The sequence below is a fragment of the Fundulus heteroclitus genome, chromosome 1, assembly GCF_011125445.2.
Source record: "Fundulus heteroclitus isolate FHET01 chromosome 1, MU-UCD_Fhet_4.1, whole genome shotgun sequence".
In the NCBI taxonomy this organism is placed as follows: domain Eukaryota; kingdom Metazoa; phylum Chordata; class Actinopteri; order Cyprinodontiformes; family Fundulidae; genus Fundulus; species Fundulus heteroclitus.
The window spans coordinates 8,858,384-8,878,380 of NC_046361.1; the positions used below are offsets into that span (position 1 = coordinate 8,858,384).

Genomic DNA, 19,997 nt, shown 5'->3' on the forward strand with positions numbered 1-19,997 from the left:
AACTATTAAACAACATAAAACATGTCTGTGAAATTAACAGAGTACAGGTAAAATCTAAATTCTGGTTATGAAATGAGCTCATATAGTACACGCACCCTGTATCTCTGATGGAGGCTCTGATTTTGAAGTAAGCAGACAGGAAGTTCCAAAAAAAGTTTAAAAAAAAAGCAACTGGACTGTTTTGTTTTCCGTAGTTGAAGAAGTTTCGCTTCCTCTCCAGGAAGCTTTCTCAATGGCATACGCCGCACGTGACGTCACCGACTCAAGAGCAACGCCCCTTTTGCCGCTTAGGTAGGACATACAGGTAGAGAACGCCCGTAGCAACCAGCTATTACAACGCGCAACAGAACCAGCGATATGACCGACTCTATAGCCGTTAAACTTTCCAAGACAATGTCCCAGGCGCACGGATTACTGGTCGCACTGTCGAAGAACACATCAACCTTCAGCTCAAACGATGGCTTGAGTGTCGAGGGCTTAAAAAAACGGAAAACGGGCCGAGTTGATCGAACTGTAAGCTTTGTTGTTTTTTTCCTGCGCGGCGATCATGGCGTCCGTCCAGGGATCGGTATATGTTTAATGTTTGTCTTATTTGAAATGTTTTTGAGTAAGCTATCCTGGTAGCAGGGTATCATGTTAGCGCGTGCTACCATGATAGCCTATATGGTATCATGGTAGCAGGCGCTTCATTATTAACATGTCGGCCACTAAATACTCTTACCTGTTCACTACTTGATGTCGCTGGAATTGGGTCAGGATTTCTTCGGTTGGGCCCTTTCCTCCGACAAAATGCTTGCTACATATGTAGGCTGACCGCACCGGTGTACCCAGCGCACACATTTCTCCTTGGCAGTCTTGAAGAAAACATCCTTCATATGCGGCCGATCAGCGTACCTCGAGTCGCTGTTGCCCGTTCCATAGCAACAATGTTTAAAAACCATGGTTTTAGATTTGGAAAAAGCAGTCATTTACCGAGTAAAACCAAGGGTAACGCACGTCCTCTTTACAGCGAAACAGCGGCGGACTATGCAAGCTTGTCCTAATGCGTACCACGTGATGTGACGTCATCGTGACGTTACGTTTCTAAAAAATAGCTCGCTCGCGGTACGCCATTCAAAAAGTCTGGAGTAATGTGGAGTACAATCTTCCACAGGAGGGTACATAACAACCCTAACGCTCCTCGTTTAACACAGAGGAGTGGACAGTTTCGTCCATTTCTGCTGCTTTAAATGCTTTAACACCCGCGCATTACTAGGGGTGGACCTTTTTCCTGTTATCTAAGCCATTGCAAGGCCGTTGTCAGGCAAGGGGAATAAAGCTTGGTACTCCACATTACACTCCAGACTTTGGAAATGAAGAAAGCTTCCGGGGAGGAAGCGAAAAAACTTGCTGCAAACTAAAGAAAACAAGTCCAGTTGCTTTGTTTTTTTACTTTTTTTGGAATGACCATGACCTGGATGACTGAGAATCTTCACCAGCATAAGACAGGAAGTAGTAGTTATTCTGTGGTTTTATGATCACAAAATCAACTAACAGAGACAGCACTGCTTAGCAGCAATTTGGGGCACTCAGCAGAAAGAGCAAACCGTGACAGGGCAAGAGTGCAAAAAGTAACGTGAGAGTAGTGCTTTCCATTAGCACAAGGCAAGAGGTTATTTCAGTTTTAAAGAAATCTTGTTTAAAATCTAAATTCATTAGAGATGGTCAAACCTGAGCCCAATAATAGAACAATAAACGGCGATTCTTTACAACAGTTTAAAATTTGTCTAACCTTGATCTGGTTTGTGAAAACAGCCAAAATGCATCTCTAATACATTTCTTAGTATTAGAACCAGTTTATCATTAGATAAAAATAATGCAATATAATGTTCAGTTAAATCTGGACAGAATTTTTTTTTCTCACAGGGTTTATAGGCTGCTTTAAACATTTAAAACCATTATCTCATTTTTCAACACAAAACAAAAATGGTTTCAAAGTTTTCCTAAAAATATTTCTAAAACCCCTTCTTTAAAGGTGGATGCATTGTCCCAGCCGTACTTAATTATAACAAATAATGTTTGACGTCCAGTTAAGTTTGTGGGGTTGGAACTTGGAAACAATCGAGATGGTGCTTCAGAGATAGCATCAGTGGCCCCGTGGATGAGAGCAGGACAGGGCAGGACCTTGGATCTGAGACTAGACAAGAAAATAGATGGAGAGACCATCGCTTTGATTAGCTCTCTGCCACCTCCCTTCCTCCGGCGGGGCACTGCTTCCGCTCCCTTTGCCCTATCAGTCTGCGGATCATAATGAAATGGGATGTGCGGGATGACGGTTCTACCTCCTGGAAACTGTAGCTCAGGCTTTATCCTGCCGTCCACGCTTTCCAGGATGCGGGAAGACAAAAAGGATTTATGCGGCACCCTAACACATTAAATCACTGCCAAGTTTGGGCGAGTCATTCAAAACACGCTGAGGATGAAGCGTCCTATCATCGGGGGGAAAGGAGGAGAGAGAGAATGAGAAACAGGAAAATAAGAGGGGAACGGTTTCCAAAGACCTTTGGCAGCCATACAAGGAATGACAATGACGGGGCTTTTTAAAAGCGGGACAGAGTGGCGCGGTTAAAAAGGCAGGGTGACCACCGGCCAGGACTCGCATTGATTTCCAGCAGCACAATGCAAAGGCTTGCAGAGACTCGCAACAGAGTAAACAAGGGTTTTATCGTAATTCACGCAGTGTCTCTGCATGACGCAGTGCTTCAGCCGCCAGCCAGACCATTATCTGAGAGAAAGACCATTACCTCCCATTAACCGAGAGGAACTGCTTCCAGGATCCATGCTTTTCTCTAGCAGAGCAAGTAGGGTAATTACAAAAAGAATAGCTTGTTTGCTACAAAAAACTAGCAGTGTGGATAAATCAAACGGGTTTGGCCCAAGGTTTTCAGAAGCCATGGCAGCAGGGAGATTTAGAAAACCCATCAGGGCCATCTGCTCCCCTGAGCCTTGGCCCTTCTGAGGGAAAACAGTGGAATGCGGGCGACTCGCTCTGGATTTATACGACCAACCTTCTCCCCGTAGATACGCGCATCTATCTCCCGACGCCCGACGCCCGGCTTTGGCTCCCGCTGCGGAGAGACGCAGCTACTTTCTGTTGTTCTCTCCCCCTCCATCTGGCTTGCCAGGAACGTAAAAGTTGAGCGCGCCGAGCGCAAACAACCACTTGCCAGACGATAACAAGGAAGAGCGAAAGAAACAGACAATAACGACAGCTCTGAAGACCTACTTAGAGAAAACAACAATTCACACCACGGGAAGGCCTGTGTGAAGCAGAGCAATCTGAAAGAAAAATGGGAATTAGCTGAGGTGTGCCAGGAGTGACTGCGGTACGGGGAGGGAAAACAACAACAAAGGCAGTGGTAGTAAACAAAGAAAAGAGGAGAAAGTTTTCCAGAGGAAATCATAAAGCAGGAAAGCCTTTTTTCTTAATGGATTCCTCTCCTTCGAATGTGAAGATCCACTACTGTAATCAGAGTTACGTCAAACAAAAAGCATTGTGGATTTTGGCTTTATGTAACGGGGGTGAAGATAATAATAAGGGGGAGCGATCACTGATAAAAAGTGTGTGCACGCATAAAAATATGTATGTTCACGCAGAAATCAGCGAATTTGAAAAATTGGGATTGCTGGCTAAAAACAGCAATGCACTAAAAAAAAGGGAACTAAAACTAGGCACATTTTTCTTGAAATGAGTGTTTTTGTCCTTGATTTGAGCAGGAAAGTTTAAATGATCAGCCAATGGATGACAACTCATCTCCATCGTCTTATTTCAAGTGCAGTATGTCTAATTGTCTTATTTTAGGGGTAAAAATACTCATTACATATGCAGAAAACCTCGTTAACCTGCTCAAATCAAGGATAAATACGCTCTTTTGAAGAACATTTTATAGGGTACCCATTTTGCAGTGTACCCTATAGCCACACTTTTTTTTTTTCTTATGGATTTTGGATTCAGTTTCTGAAAAGACAGACCAATAGCAAACATAATGTCAAAAGAAATAGAAACTCACCGCAGGCTCCGTTGTATTGCACTCGTATGTTCTTCTGGTTCTTGCACGCGTGGTGGTGGAGCTCGCACCGGTTGGCGTAGTCCTTGCCGTCGCTGCCGCACACCGTCTCGCCGGCCTTGCCGTCGCAGCTCAGGGGGCACACGCATTTAGCCGACAGGCCGTCCGACGACTGGACGCAGGTGCTGCCGTAGCTGCAGGTCACCTCCGTGCAGGGGTCTTTCAGAGCTGCGGGGGTCGAAACGGGAGATTTAGCCAAAAGCCTTTTTTTTTTTTTCCTTTTTCCACGTTGACGAGTACATCTGTCGAGCAGGAGTGGAACGCCGCTGAATACTCTCTGTGCACACACTGGAGTGCGTTATGAATGACGGGCCATCTTATCTGTGCGGCTCTTTTGGAAGCCCGGCGCGGTTATTTGAAGAAGTACTTGACACCCCCTGGGTAAGGACGCGGCGGCGGCGCAGTAGCTCGTCCACGCATACCAACAGGTCCTGTTCATGTCGGCGAGCGGTGTGAATTGAATTACAAGCTTTGCATTCGGACCACATTTCCCATTGCTATGCTTGAGCGTGCTTTAATCAGCCCGGCTGCAAAGCGACCCTCGGCGTATTTACCTTTTGACGATTTAGTCCATGAGAAAGAAAAGTAGCAGAAAAAAAGTCCCCCCAAAAATGCCCCGAGGAAACTGTTTCCACCCCAATTAAACGGCGCGCCACTTGTCGCTGAGTGGCTCGTTCTAATCAACGGAGAAGGTGAAACTTTTTAATTTGGCCTTATTCGCCATCGTGGGGGGGGTAGTCCTAGGGGCCTCGTGTGCTTGACAAAAGACCGCCATGAGATTACGATCGCTGTCATCTCCCAGCGTGATCCATATTTATGGCTGTCACGGACAAACGTTCTCTCCCGTGAGAGCCGAGCCGAGCGCTGGAAGCCCTCTCATTTCCTAGGCCCTGACTCCCGTTTTTTTTCCTTCTTTGTAATAAATATTTACCCTAGTCTGATACTATCAACCCTCTTTTGTTACATCCAGCATCGATGAATTTAATTTCAAACTGGAGCGTATAGACTGACTTGCATATTGCTTTGTGTTTTTTTTTTTTTCTTCTTTCTTCCACCTGTCATCGTTCGGAAGCGAAGACAAGGGGAAAATGTCTTTTTTTTTTAATGCAATACCTGCTCCAAAGATGGAGCAGCGCCGGCTTGTTAATAACAGAAAGGAGAGCATGCAGAGATATGTATATTATGGATGGGTAAGGAGACAGGATTGCTATAAGGAGTACTATTGATCAAAGGATCGCCCCACCTTGCTTTCCTCATCGTCGTGACACATTCTCGCTTCCCTTTTTTTTTTTTTTTTCTTCCCCCGTCCCGCTGTCAAGTTCTTTTGAGGTCTGTTGCCTCAGAGTCGCTAATGAACACCTCCTCCTTTGCGCCGGGAGAACTTTGAAACTGCTTCTAGACCTAATTTTATAAGCATCTTCAAAAAAATAAAGTGCTAAATTGCAGCCCGGACCAAAGGAGACTGGCTGAGACTGGCTTGGTGAAATCAAAAGTAATTACTGTAAATCATCAGGTATTGTGAGCCGCTGATGACAGCCTTGTGGCAGCCCGCGCCGGCTAGATGGCCATTGTGATGCTTTGTGTCTTATCGTGCGAACAATGTGATGCTGATGACCTCCCGGATACAGAGCGGAGGTAACAGCCTTGTTGGAGCAGCAACGCACAAGGCACGTTTAGTACCTGCTTCACATGTACAAAAGGATCTGGGCTGAGGTACAGTGCCTTAGAAAAGCACTTATCCCCCTCCTCCCCCTAAACTTCCAAGCATTCATTGGAATTTTGTACAACAGACATAGTAGTGCGTTGTTGTGAAGTGGAAGGAAGATGAGACATGGTTTAAAATCTTTTTACAGAGAGAAATAGCTAAAAGAAAATTGTGCCATGCGTTTTTCTTCACTCTCATACCCCGCCGTAAAATCCAGTGAGAACTAACAGCACATTATCCTGAACACGGCAGCTCCGTGAGGAAAGATGTTTGTGGAAGCATCATGGAGAGGTTGGAGTTGATGGGAACGACGGCTGGAGTTAATGGTCTTTGTACTTGGAAGCGCTTTTTTGTAAGTTCCCGGTGGGGCCGCCTAAAGTTAAGAGTTACAACTAGTGTTGCGCCGATGCCATTTTTTGGCCCCGATACCGATACCCGATACCTGGCTGTGTGTTATAAGAATTATTATTCTGAAGTCACTATGGCCTCACACCACTCGGACAGAGGAGGCCTGGAGACCTGATGTCTGTGTATAAGATCCACTGTTTTCTGATTGCAAGGCCAAATGCTGCAGCTGCTGAGGGATACTGATTGTTTACGATAGACTGTCTTTGTTTTGTCTCATGGGAAGGCCACGGTGCAGTATTAGGGGAAGCCCGAAAGCGAGGCAGGCAGAGACAGGGCAGACAGAGACCGCAGCGGAACCGTGGGGTGCGATTACTTTCCAACTATGTGAATCTCTGCTCAGTTTCTCAATAAAAGTGCTGGAACGTTATACCACCGTCTCGTCATTTAGTAAAGATGGGAACTCAGTTACTATTGTTTAATATTCCACCCAAAACTCCCACAACACTGTGCAGTATTGGCCGATACCGATACCATCTGTTGGCAATTGATGTGTGTGTGTGTGTGTATATGAAGAACTGCATACTACTTAGGGTAGTAGAACTTTTTTTGCCTACCTGGAATGGGTGACAATAGTTGAATAAACTTTTGGCTCTCAAGGCCCAAATAGTGCAACATTCATGAAATTATAAGACAGTAAAATTACATTAACAATTGAATAATCTACTTTAAACCCTGAGTTTTGGCTCTCAAATGCCAAAATAGTGCAACTTTCATGAACTTATATAACATGTATAATACTAGTCGGGACCGTTTTAGTGCTGGATCGGGCCCCGTCCAATACTGGTATCGGTGCAACAATAGTTACAACTGAGAAGGTCGGTGGTGGCTGAGAAGCCCAGAGGTTGGTATCCAATATGGCTGCCACACATGAATGTGGTGAAAGTGGATCCAACTGTCTGTCTCCCATTAATCCAGTTTGAACATATAACTCCCTAAAATATATATACACCAACATGTTCCTTTTGTGTTTGAAAGCATTAATGCAGATTTCTTTTGGTTTTTTTTGCTCGTACTGTGGTTACTAATATTAAATCCCACGGTTCTCAGACTTGCAACTAGAACCCTCTCAACTCGGGTGTGACGTACGTCATTCTGAGCTCCAAATGAATGTAGCATAAATACAGGACATTCCAGAAAACAACAACAAAATAATAGTGAGGGCTGTAAAAGACTTAAGAGCAGGGTGAGAGTTTATCTTCTAGCAGAACAATAACCCTAAAGATACAGTCAGAGACAGAATGCAACGGTTTCTGGTGCTGGAACTGCCCCGTTAAAGTCCGGACCTACATGTGCTTGAAATTCTGTGGCAAGGCCTCATGTTTGCAGACACCTCTCCATTCAGTCTGTCTCAACTTGAGCTAATCTGAACAAAGAAAAATGTACAAAGCAGGGAGAGGCATACCTCTCACGGCTTTCAGGTGTAAATGAAATAAAAGGTGGTTCTACTCAGTCAGGGGAGCTGAAACACACACAACACTTTTCCAATTTCAACTTAAAAAAAAAGAACACCATGTATCATTTTCCTTCCACTTTTACAACTATGCACTTTTGTGAGGCCCAAGCGATACTATCAGAAATGGTCTATAATGTTTGGTTAAATTGAACCCGAAAAGAGTGCCTTTTTTTAATATTTAGGGTTTCTGTAAAATTATTTAGTTTAGCCAGCAGCTGGCATGGTCGAACAGGCAGAGGGGGCACTCCTGTTTATTTTGTGGTAGCTAGTGACATCTTTTAAAAAAAAAAATTTTTTTTGATTTCCCTGAATAATAATCCGGGTTTCTCTTCCATCCCCAGCTTCCTTTGCCTCTGAGCATAGCGGCAGGCTTACAGGCAAAGAAGGAGAGGCGCGGGCTCTCTTGATTTGAATGCTAACAGGAGCCAATTTGGATATGAAGCGTAGCCTCGATGGGGCGTTAGTGCAGATAAGCCGCCCTTCTCAGACCCAGACAAGCGGACAAATTGCCTCGGCGAATGTGATAGGTGTAACAAGCACAAATGGAAAAAAAAAGAAAGAAAGAAAAAAAAAAAAACATGCCCACTGCAGCAAACTTCTGAGAGTGTATTTTCTTATTATCATCACGTGAAAGGTGGCAAGAAAGAGACGAGAAAGCAGGGGAGAGAAAAAGCTCTGCTGAGCTGCCGTCGTAAAATTAGAATGAGTCTTGCTGCCAATTAGATCAGTCTCCTTTGCTGGAGTGTATCTCAGCGAGTTTAGACGGGCAAGGAGAATGAGGGAAGAAAAGATAAGAATAAAGACAGAGAGATAAAGATTCAAAGTGACACTGCGGCAGCAACATCCCTGCTCAAACAGGAAGCTGAGACGTCTGTAGTGTCTTATTCGGGGGAAGGGAAAAAAAGCGTTTCAGGCGAACACCTGGCGTCCTCGGATATAGTCAGAGAATTTTCATATATCTATTTATGTTTGGATTTAATGATGACTTATCATCCATTTGATTTAAGTATTTGTCGAGCCAACAAATTCATATGCGGGTGCAACTCAACACAATAGAATAACAAGCATGAAAAAGTTCATGTGTGTCAGTGATTCAATTCAAAAAGGGAAGCAGGCATCAAAGCCATGTTATGGCCAAAGCAATCATGGAGACTTGACAGTTTCCCTGTGAAGATTCACTGACACTCTCCATAAAGCAGGGTAAGCCGCAGAGGTTTATTGAAACAGAAACTGTATCCAAGCATATTTTTAGAAAGTTGAGTGGATGGAAAAGGGGCAAAAAGATGCACGAGCAACAGGGATAACCACAGCCTTCACTGCAAAAAGGGAACTAAAAGTAAGTACATATTTTTGGTTTGAGCAGGCAAGTTTAATGATCTGCCAATGCACTGCAATTTTTGCAATTAAAATCGGAACAACTCATTTCCATCATCTTTTTTCAAGTGTAGTATCTAATAATCTTATTTTAAAGGTAAAAATACAAATTGCATTGGCAAATAATCTCGTTTACCTGCTCACATCAAGGACAAATACGGTAATTTCAAGAAAATTTGACTTGCTTTTCGTTTCCTTTTTGCAGTGTTCGGATTGTAAAGCAAAACTTGAAGAGTTTGAGGCATACTCAATGTGTGGCCTGTGAATACACCCATTGCTTCCACATCAGTCAGGTTCCCTGAGTTAAGGTGCACACACAGCAGTAAATGCTCTACCTGGGCTAAAAAGAAAAAGGACTGGGTGGTTGCTAGTGGCCAAAGTTATATTAAGTCCTAAGTCAGCACAGCTGTCTGCCAGGACACTCCATGGTTGCTTCTGCTGAAAAGTTTTATGGAGATGCTGATTTCCTTTTCCAGCAGGACTTGGCACCTGCCCACACAGGAGTACTGATACCTGCTTTAATATTCATCGTACACCTGAGCTTGTCTGGCCAGCAAACTCACTGGACCCAAAACCCCCAAAGAATCTATGGGTCATTGTCAAGAGGAAGCTGAGAGAAAGCAGACAAGGTAACGACTGCTATCAAAGCAACCTGGGCTTCCTTAACACCTCGGGAGTGCTACAGACTGATCCCCTCCATACCACGCTGCACTTAGGCAGTAACTCATGCAAAAGGAGCCTATACCAAGAGTGCAGTGCATATACTGAACAGTACATAGACATACTTTCAATAAGGTTGATACTAGATTAAAAAGCCTTTTTAATGGGTCTCATGTAATATTCAAATTTCTTTGAGAAACTAAGTTGTAGGTTTTCATTAGGTGTAAACAATGGTAAATGGCTTGTACTTGTATAGCGCTTTAACTAGCTCGATGACCTGACGGTGGTGAGCTGTGTTGGCAGCCTCAGATGCCCTGGGGTGACTGACAGAGGCGAGGCTGCCATACATCGGCGCCACCGGGCCCTCTGACCACCACCAGTCATCAAAATTACAGAAAACAACTGCAAATATATCTCTGTGTTTAATGAATTTAAATATAATACATGCGTGTGGTTCATTGAACTGAGTTAGTGACATAAATAAACTTTTTGATGACGTTAAAACCTTCTGAGATGCACCCTTACCTCTAATGTAAACACTTTGGTGTCACCTTGCCCCGATCATTTTATTTGTTAAGCCATTTCAATTGTTTTCCACAATAAATTCACAACAACTACTTGTGGCGTATAAAATTAAATAATGTGTGTCTACCAAAGCTGACGAATTTGGTCTATTATGTGTGATTCTGGTCAGCATATTTCGAGTTTCCTGAGACAGTTATAAAAAAAATAGAGAATAAATTGAGCTCTTTTCATTTTCTGAGATTCAGCCACTTTTAAAAGCCCTTTGAGATTTCTGTCATTATTGTGCGATCATCTGTCTTTCCACTGAACAAATGCTCTCTTATTAATCACAAGCAGCTTGAATTTAAATGGGAAGACTTCCAGAGAATATCTTCAGTCAGCAGGTTTCCTATACTTGATTTAGACGGCTGGTATTGTCCACCATTGTGGAGGACACGCTGGGCCTGAACTACATGTGTGCCTAATTATGGATGCGCATGCTGTGGCACACCACCATCGCAAATGCGAATGCGGACACAATCCTAATGTTAATTAAATTGGTGTTTAAATTAGGACAGAAATCAGTCAGTGATGTAGTGTTGCTATACAGGTGGGAGAAGAACCATTAAGAAACCAATAAGCTCTGTTTACTATTCATGGTGTGCCTCAAGATTCAAGAGAATGCTTCAAGATTACAAAGAAAATCAATGCAAAGTGGCCGTAAGGAGATAAAGAGCTCATGCTGAATTAGCATATTTCAAAGCTTTTGAAACTTCAATTTATCATTAGCCAAAAAAAACATAACTTACTGTGTTACACATCAAAGGTAATTCTCCTGTCTATTTACATACCACTGCAGCTGTGAAACAAAACTGAATTTCTCCACAATATAGTAGTTCATGTTGAAAAAAAATTATAAAATGAATTTAAGGGGTACTACTGCTTTAGCCCTCATATTTGCTAATGTAATATTAATCAGAAAATATTTTTAATATGCATATGACTATAAGAGGTACCTCTTTACTTTTCCCATCCATGCCTTAGTTTTGTGGAAACCGAGGTTCCAAAGTACTCTTCTTCCAAGGCTGGTCCACAATATGAGAAGTGTATAATGGTAGGCACCATTTTCATACCTAATACTTTTAGATAACATCACTCTTGCACCTTAACCCCTAAAACTAACTGTAACCCTCAGTCCTAACCAGAAACTTAAAAAAACAAGAAACGTTGGGGAAATGGAAGAGAAGCTGGACTGGCTTTCTTAAATGCATCAAGAATCCAGCAGATAGATCAGTCTCCAAAGGAGACTGATCTATCTGCTGGACTGTTGTCCAGTAGATAGTAGATAGATTTACTAGACTGTTGTCACCAAAAAAAAAAGAAAAAGAAAGGGAAACAGAATATGGACCTGATATAATAATATTGTATAATATAATACCGTAATAATAATAGTGAGTATGCATCTTTAAGTGGAGTTCCAAACTCAAGCTGAATTTATTTTATAATCCACTGTTTATATGGAGGTTTTAGGATACATTACTAATGGGTCAAAGGAAGAACATAAGGCAGTAAGCTCAGCTGGTGGCTAAGGCTAATGTTAGCATACCAGTACTAACTTCCACCGCTAATTGTTGAGAACTTCAGACTTGCACAATGGTGTCTGAAAAGGGTAATTCCTCTCCCTCCTGAACTGGAAGATTTGCAAGTCCAAAAAACATGAATCAAAAGTGTATTTAAAACAGTTGCTTTCTTGCAGAGCAACTTGTTAAAGTTGTTAAATTACATAATTGAAAGTCACTGTTGCACTGTTTAAATATAATATTATTTTCATCCACTCAATATTGTAATTAATTATAGCTGCAGTCTAAACTTGTGACTGGCGAGTATTATGAGGACAGTAGTATATTCCAGTGTGTCAGTATATTGCCACTGCTTAATCAGGTGATCTGCAACTTGGAATGCTCAATTATGAAGAACTCAATGGTCGCAAATAGTGTTTCAAAAGCATGCGCCAACAGTGACCCCAGCGACTACTTAGGCCTTCTCAACATAAAGACAAGCTATTTCCAACACTACAAAAACAGACCTAGAAATAAGTAAAATATTCTTTAAAATTAATGTATTTGTCCTTGATTTAAGCAGGTAAATAAGATGATTTGCCAATGGAATAAGATGTTTGCACTTAAAATAGGAACAATTCATCTTCATCACCTTATTTCAAGTGCAGGATGTCTAAATATCTTATTTTAGGGGTCAAAATACTCATTCCATTGGCAGATAATGTTATTTACCTGCTCAAATCAAGGATAAATACATAAACTTTAAGAACATTTTACTTATTTTTAGATCCGTTTTTGCAGTGAAAAGGATTAGTTGATTCCATCTTGAAGGCAAATGACCTGATGTTTATATGGAAGGCCAGTCAAGTTCCTGTTTTGACAACGGTATTGTATTAAACATGCCGGACTGCAAACGTCACCAAGAACTGTCCTGTTGAGTAAACAGCTGGTTAGCAGCAGAGGGAAACATCAAACAGGGATCGTTAATATCTGAAGAACACGTTATGGGCTTCCCACGTTTCAAGATTAACGAGCAGCATTTGTTTTACAGGTTAAGAATTTCATCTTCAAACCATGTTGTCTTTGCTTTGTATTTGAAGAAATTCCTGAAGGCGGAAAAAGCAGACCAGACGTTAGTCAGAAACCACAGCTACCTATACTGGGGACTGTGTTTGACCATCATAGAGAATATGAAGCAAAAATCCCCAAAAGCACGAGACTGTTGATGAACAAATGTATAGACCAGATGCCTGTTTAGAGTGAACACTTTGTTCAACAACTGAATCCAAGTTGCACACTTTGTCATAGTTATGAACACTTCTGACAAGCGCTATCAACTGTATTACTAAATCAGTTAATCCTTCTATTTTCTTTTCCAATGACTATGTGCTGCTTGCATACTGTTTTTGTACTAATTAAGTCAAATAAAAGCAAAAATTATTGTCTTGATTATTTTTTTTTTATCAAAAAGAACCATAGATCTTTATTTTGAGTTTGGAAATTACTGTGAAAATCTTATTTCCAGGTACCTTGAACAGTTTTTTTCTGTCTGTAACAAAGACCCAGACGATAAACTGTTGCATATTATTATTATTATTATTATAAAGTCCCTGAGGGATCATGTCACCTTAGTAGACTATGAGTGAGTGAACTTTATTTAGATAGCATAGCTACATTGGCAGCAAGCTAAGCCGCAGTGCTAATGCTAGCTAAATAACTCAACCACTTTTATTTGTGTCAGCCTGCTTTAGGTAAGAACAGTTTTGCGACCATCTCTGCTAAAGCTGTTACTGTTGACTCAGATTAGGATTGCAGACCTCTTATATCAAAAGTCCCCCTTACCCTTGCATGTTGTTCTATCAAACCAAACAGTTAGCCACGAAGTTAGCTGAAATGCTGATTAGTGCAATATTGAAATTTTCCCTGCAATATCCAAAACCTATATTTGAGCCCACGTTTGACTTCAGACGCATGCAAATGAGAGAAAACCTTCAGCGTGATACTTGAAAAGTTGGGAAGAGGGGCTTGGAAGGATGGGAATTACAGTTATCCTCTCCCTCCCAATCTTCCCCTCTGGCAGACAGGCAGGCAGGTGGGGAGCTTTACTGCTCTCTGATCCACTGTTTGGTGCAGCAGTTTATTAATGCTTCATTAGGGACAGGGAGCTGTCAGCCCCGTGCTGACTTTACTTGATGCCCTGCCGCCAAAGCACCAGTAACAGCCAAAATGTCTGTGCATGTGTATGTGTGTGAGCATGGATTCATAAATGCCAGTGCACATTTACAGGCAGGCATGGAGTTCAGATAAGTCTGCAAGTGAGCATGTGATATGTGTGTGAGTGAGTGAGTGTGTGTGTTGCACTCCCTGTTGTGTTGATAGTGATAAAGGAGGGAGCAGGGGGTTGAAGAAGCTAATCAAAAGCAATGATGCGATGTGGGGGGACTCGGCAGTGTGTGTTCTAATCAAGAAACTTCCCCATTTTTCAACAGCAGGAGAAGAAACAGTGGAAAATGGCACGTAAAAGAGAGAATGCTGCTGTGGGACAGAAACAGAAATGTAATTGTGAAACCTCTGACTGGGTTATGGAGAAAAATATAAAACCAAATATTCAGAGATTTAAAAGTTGATTGTTTTGGTAAACTTGTTAACTGTCTCAAAATTACATTATATTTTGATCTTTAGACAAAAACAATACTCATCTGCCGCCTTTGCTTCAAATACACACATCGCAATTAGTTTGCAATAGCAGGCATAACATTTTGAACTTATTATGCTTCCTAAAATTCACCAAAGTTGTTGGCTGTTTCATTATTCAAACCTTAAGAAGAAGGATTATTCAAATAAATCATTAAAGCACAAAAGGTGAAATACTCCTCTAGAGGGAACCATATCTTCTATGGAGACATATCTGCTGTCCATTCAGGCTCTTAGTTTTACACGGAGAGCAAAGTTTTCAGCAGATAACAGGAAGGCTAAACATATTACAGCAAGCTGCTTTGTTTATTGATCTGAGTCCTCCCCATCTGTCTGTAATAAAAAATGCTGCATTTGGAAATCATGGCTGCCTTTTTGTAATATGGATTTACATATTCCATAAGGGAATAAACACAGAGACATACATTTCAGTCATATATGCTAACTAGCTAATTGCTAAGAAAGGGTGCTATTTTTAGTCACAGTACAAGCCTGTTTTAAATCGACTGTCCTCTTTCTCACACAGTGTGACATCGCCTCTTTTTCTAATATAAAAGACTAAAGGCCACACACAGCAAAAAGTGTAAAGCAAACTTTTTGAATGCTGATATTTATCATTCACAAAGAGACATTTGAATTGGCAAAAATCAGTAAGTATCAGAAGGAGAAAACATAACAAAAACAGAGATTGACAGTTAGCTAGAAGCTTTGGTGCATTGCTATCTAATACCAATAAGTACCCGTATTGTCCAAATCACTTTATTTCAGCCTATAAACGTTTTTGCCCTTTTTTGACTGGGATCAAAAAAAGGGTAATGACAATCCCTATGGAATGAAATTAAATTAATATTTTAAATTAAGAGAAACCCGTATAAGAAAACATGTGAAGTTGGTAAAAAATGTTTTGGGTTGGGTGATAAGGCGGGATGGAGATAGTGAGAGAGAAGTGTGCAGAAGTAAGATAAGGGAAAGGGTCAAAATGGGAGAGAAAAACAGGGAGTATGGGATGGTCAGAGAATAAACAGACAAGATCAATAAGAACTCAAATCCAAGAACTAAATATGGATGAGACGAGTCCGCTGCTAGATATCCAACCAAAGTATGGAGGAGCATGTGGATGGAACTGAGGGATGGCCAAAGGATTAACAGTTACACACACCTCCCCAGCAAGCTGCTCACACACAGACTGAACGCGCGTGTGTGTGTGTGTCTCTGAACACTTTTTCTACTGTGATGCCAATGACTGGAAGATGCTTCTTTGTGTTTGATGTTGTTCTTCAAAGAGCTCCACTGACCTGCAGCTGTTGCTCTCTTTCACACACTTTGCTGCATTAACCTTCAGAATGGAAAATGAACCACAAAAAGCCCTTCACTGGTTAAGTAAAGCACAGTAAAGCAGTAAGAGGCGCGTCCCAGAAGAAAGCCGCCATAAGAGCTGAAGAAGCAGCACCTGAATGGCTGGACCTCGTTTTGAAAGGCAGTAATAACGCCCAAAGAGAGCTGTGTTTAAAAACTTTGAACGGCAGATGATGAAACGCCGTAACGCTTGCCACGCCGACGGTTTCTCCACCGTGGCTGTCATTTTCCAGTGGCAGATGTCTCACGCTTGGAAGACGTGGTAAAGCACAGGTGTGGTACTGAAATGACTGCACAGGGCCCATTTATTCTCCTGAGCGACAGAACGAAGACGGAGCAGGATTAAATCGTCTGAAAGTGGCATTTATCACAAACAGGCAGACATGCACGGGGGGACCGGAGATGAACAGTTACGCTAAAACAACCTAAACTTACAAATTAGGCATCAGTAAATATGCCTGCGCGCATTAGAAAAAAAGAAACAGCAACAACAAAAAAAGATCGTTTGACTGAAATATCCTAGAGCCCTGGGTTATTTATTTAATCTTATCATGTGTGTAATAATTGGCTGCATAAATCTCACTTTAATGATACCAAAATCAGCAAAGCCAGACTTGCAATAACTCCACATAAAATTCCTTCAATAATTTTCCTGAACGATGTGCAATCAAAAACGGCAGAAGTCTCATAAAGTGCGATTTTCAGGAAAGAAATGATTACAATAGGTCTCTGGTACGATACTCTGACATAACTACCCAGGCAAAGTTTTTTTTCTTTTTTTTTTTTTCAAAAACAGCCTGTAGTTTCTGGCGGTGGAGGTGATGGTGGTGGTGGATTGTCACCACAAATTATCCAGAAAGTTGAAGTGTGACAATGTTTTATTTCAGACCTTCATTCCATGTAAACAATGAGGGAGAAGGAGAGAGGAAAGAAGACAAATGCTGGCTGACGGACAGTTTCTTTAACCTCAAGGTCTCTGACTGAGAGGGAAAATAATGATACTAAGTAATGGAAAACTGTCACTGTTTATAGCAAGACCTGAAGATAGAGCGTTCTTGAAAACAGCTAAAATACCGGCAAGGTTTTCACCCATTTAATACAACAATCCCCATTAACAAATGATGCATTCTTTCTTTCTTTTTTTTCCCCATTGTGCAGAAGTGATGGCGTGTAATTGATTTGTTTTCGCTGCATTAGTGGTTATTCTACAGGTATGGTTCGCTAATGAATGAACATTTTCTGGATGCATAATAGTTTAAAAAGGTGGAGGGAAAAAGACATCTGCAAGCCGAGGACAAAATAAAAAGATGCAACATCCTAAAAAAAAAATAATTGTTCTCAGAGGGCCGTAAGTTGAGAATGGTTGAGATTTCCTCTTATTGCTTCCTGATTAACAACAGCAGATGTTGGAGGGGAGCCAGGCAGCGCACTGATGTGCAACCAAGACATGGCTAATCATACTTGGCCTTTGCCTTCAAAACGATTGCTACTGAGTGATGGCTGCTGGGCACAATACGGTGTTCCAGTAGGTATTTGGGCCACACAGAAAAACACAAGCATTCGTTTGAGAGATTTCCAGTATCGACGCATACTCCGCATGAATGTCTGACCAGCTCAGGGTCGAATAATCAAAACTAGTTGGTCTTTCTCCTTGACACTGATGGTAATGCATTTCTCTGTTAAGGTTTGCTGCCATAAACTGATACAACACCTGATCTAGGTGCAGCCAATAAAAGCCTATTTCTTCTCTCTATGGTTGTCATTCTGTGGATTTAAATGTAATGTAATAGAAGATTAAAGCTCAGCTCACTCAACCTTAAGAACAGTCATCACGCATCATCACTTATGATGCGTGAGCAAAATTTCTGACGTTTTTTGTTCATTTAACAGACTACGACGTAGCGGAGAGAAAAACGCTAATAACTACAACCCCACACTTGCCACAAGCCTTCCCACGGCCTTCAGTACTAAATATTGAGAAAAGAGAGCATAAAGTTGTGTTTTTTTTTTACATTCCCAGTCAGTATTTTGGCAAACTGAGACATCAGAGATGCAGAAAGCTCATAACCGGATAAACGATAAATTATCTCCTGCCTGCAAAGATAGAAACATTGCATAAATGAGAGCTTTGCAACAAAGATTGGAGCTTAATTACAAAAAAAACTGACAAAGTTCCAGTGGATTAAGATCCAAAACTAATGATAGGCAAAGACCAAAGCACTGTTTATAAATCAAAACTACCTTTCCCTGCATCTCTCTCTCTCTCTCTCTCTTTCTCTCTCGCTCTCTCTCTCTCACACACATAAATGGAGATACATTTAATCAGATAAACAGCTCAAATCACCGTGCCCATTTCTGCCTACCGATATAGGGCACTATTTAACATAACAGCAATTTAATTTGAGCTATTCTGATAAGCCTCTCGGAGACAGAAAGAGAGAAACTGTAGACGGAAGAGAATGAACTGACATTTATTCAGAGCAAATAGTGGATCAAAATAATGTTGATTGATTCCTTTCCTTTCTGGAAAGCAGTGTTAGCACAGGCAGACTTTGTCTACTTTTCTCACTGCTGGGGGGGGGGGGGGGGGGAACTCAGTAGGAGGTCAGAAATGTCAGGTAAATCCCAGTATGTTTACAGTTTTACAATCTTAGAAACAACTTTACTGGTTTAGGCTCATAAATCCAACAAATCTGATGATATGGAAGCTTAATCCAGACAGATCATATTTATTTGAACACCTTTTGACATTAATTAAGTCTAAACTTTTCCTGCTTCAGCTCAATTGGGATTACCAGAGTTATGTCTATTTCCTGAATGCCAGCGTAATGTGAGTTTATATATCTCTTTACAAGTTTACATACATTCCCAGACTGTTACCTTCTAGATTGCCTTGGTTGAACAGGTTTTTTGCATCCTCCCAACACATGCAAACAATAGTGTGCTGCCATTTTGGCCTATTCCAAACAGTAACTTCACATAATGCGCAAAGCTTTTAAACTCCGCCCACACACTGTCTATGAGGCTACAATGAGAGCGTTATCACCATTAAACCTTTTTGTGACTAGTTTATGCATCACTTCATTGTCTGTTTAAAAGACTCAGTGGTACACAAGCTTTAGGTTCCTGACTGATGTTTTTGGATGTTGCTTCACTGTTTCCACATTATGCTGTCTGCTCATTTTGTCTATTTTGTGAAGTGCACCAGTCCCTCCTGCAGCACAACACCCAGACAGCATGATGCGGCCACCCCTGTAGGCCTGTTCTACAACTGGGAGGGTTTCCAAACTTCCCCTAATTGCTGCAGATTTAACAATAGTCATTACTGACAAACATGCAAATTTTGATTTCATCAGACCACAGGACATTTCGCCAGAAATGAAGGTCTTTGGTTTTTATTTTGACTTTGAAGTACTGGCTTCTTCCACAATCAGCGGCCTTTAAGTCCAAATTGGTACAGGGCTCCTATCCTAAGAGGTAATCACCACCAGCTTCAGGTAGCAACTTCAAAAGGTTTGCTGCTTTTTTTCTAGGATTGACTTGAACATTACACACCAATCCACGTCCATCTATGAGACAGAACCTGTCTCCTTCTACAATATGTAAACAGTTTTTATAGCTGTTTGAACAGATGAAAGCAACACCTTCAGGCAACTGGAAGTTATACCCAGGGATGAACCTGATTTATGGAGGTCCTTAAGTCTCTTCCTGATATCTTGGCTGATACCCTTTATGTTCCACAAGGAAACTATGTTTAAAGTACTGCCTTAGAATACATCCACAGGTGTACCACCATTGAGCTCCACGGTTGACGGTTAACTGGTTCGAAGATTACAAAACCATGACATCATCCTCATCTGGGCTTCCCCGTACTGTTCAAAGGCATCTATACGTGTGCAAACCTTTCATTTGTGGAAATGCTTTTACTGTTTTAGCAACCAGAGAAATGCTTTAGTAATCTAAATTAAACCAAAAGAGTTTAGTCTGATTTAATCTCAGAGAGAGAGAAACAAAAAGGTATTTACAGATATTTAGGACGTTTGAAAACATCCGGTTTCCAGTGTATGTTCAGCATCACTGAAACTAAAAGAAAATCCTGATGTGATAGACACATGGATGCTGTTTAGTCACATGAGATTCTGTAGAGCCAGTTCTTCTCCTGATTAATGTATCAAGCA

At 41.4% G+C, this 19,997-nt stretch overlaps 1 protein-coding gene across 1 annotated transcript in view; it reads right to left on the reverse strand.

The window, feature by feature from the left end:
- Positions 1-19,997, reverse strand: part of agrn (agrin) — a gene marked incomplete in the record, with an annotated part of 352,884 nt that overhangs the window by 100,440 nt on the left and 232,447 nt on the right. The window contains 1 exon segment of the mRNA XM_036129007.1: positions 4,050-4,274. Coding sequence (XP_035984900.1) covers positions 4,050-4,274 — 225 coding nt within the window.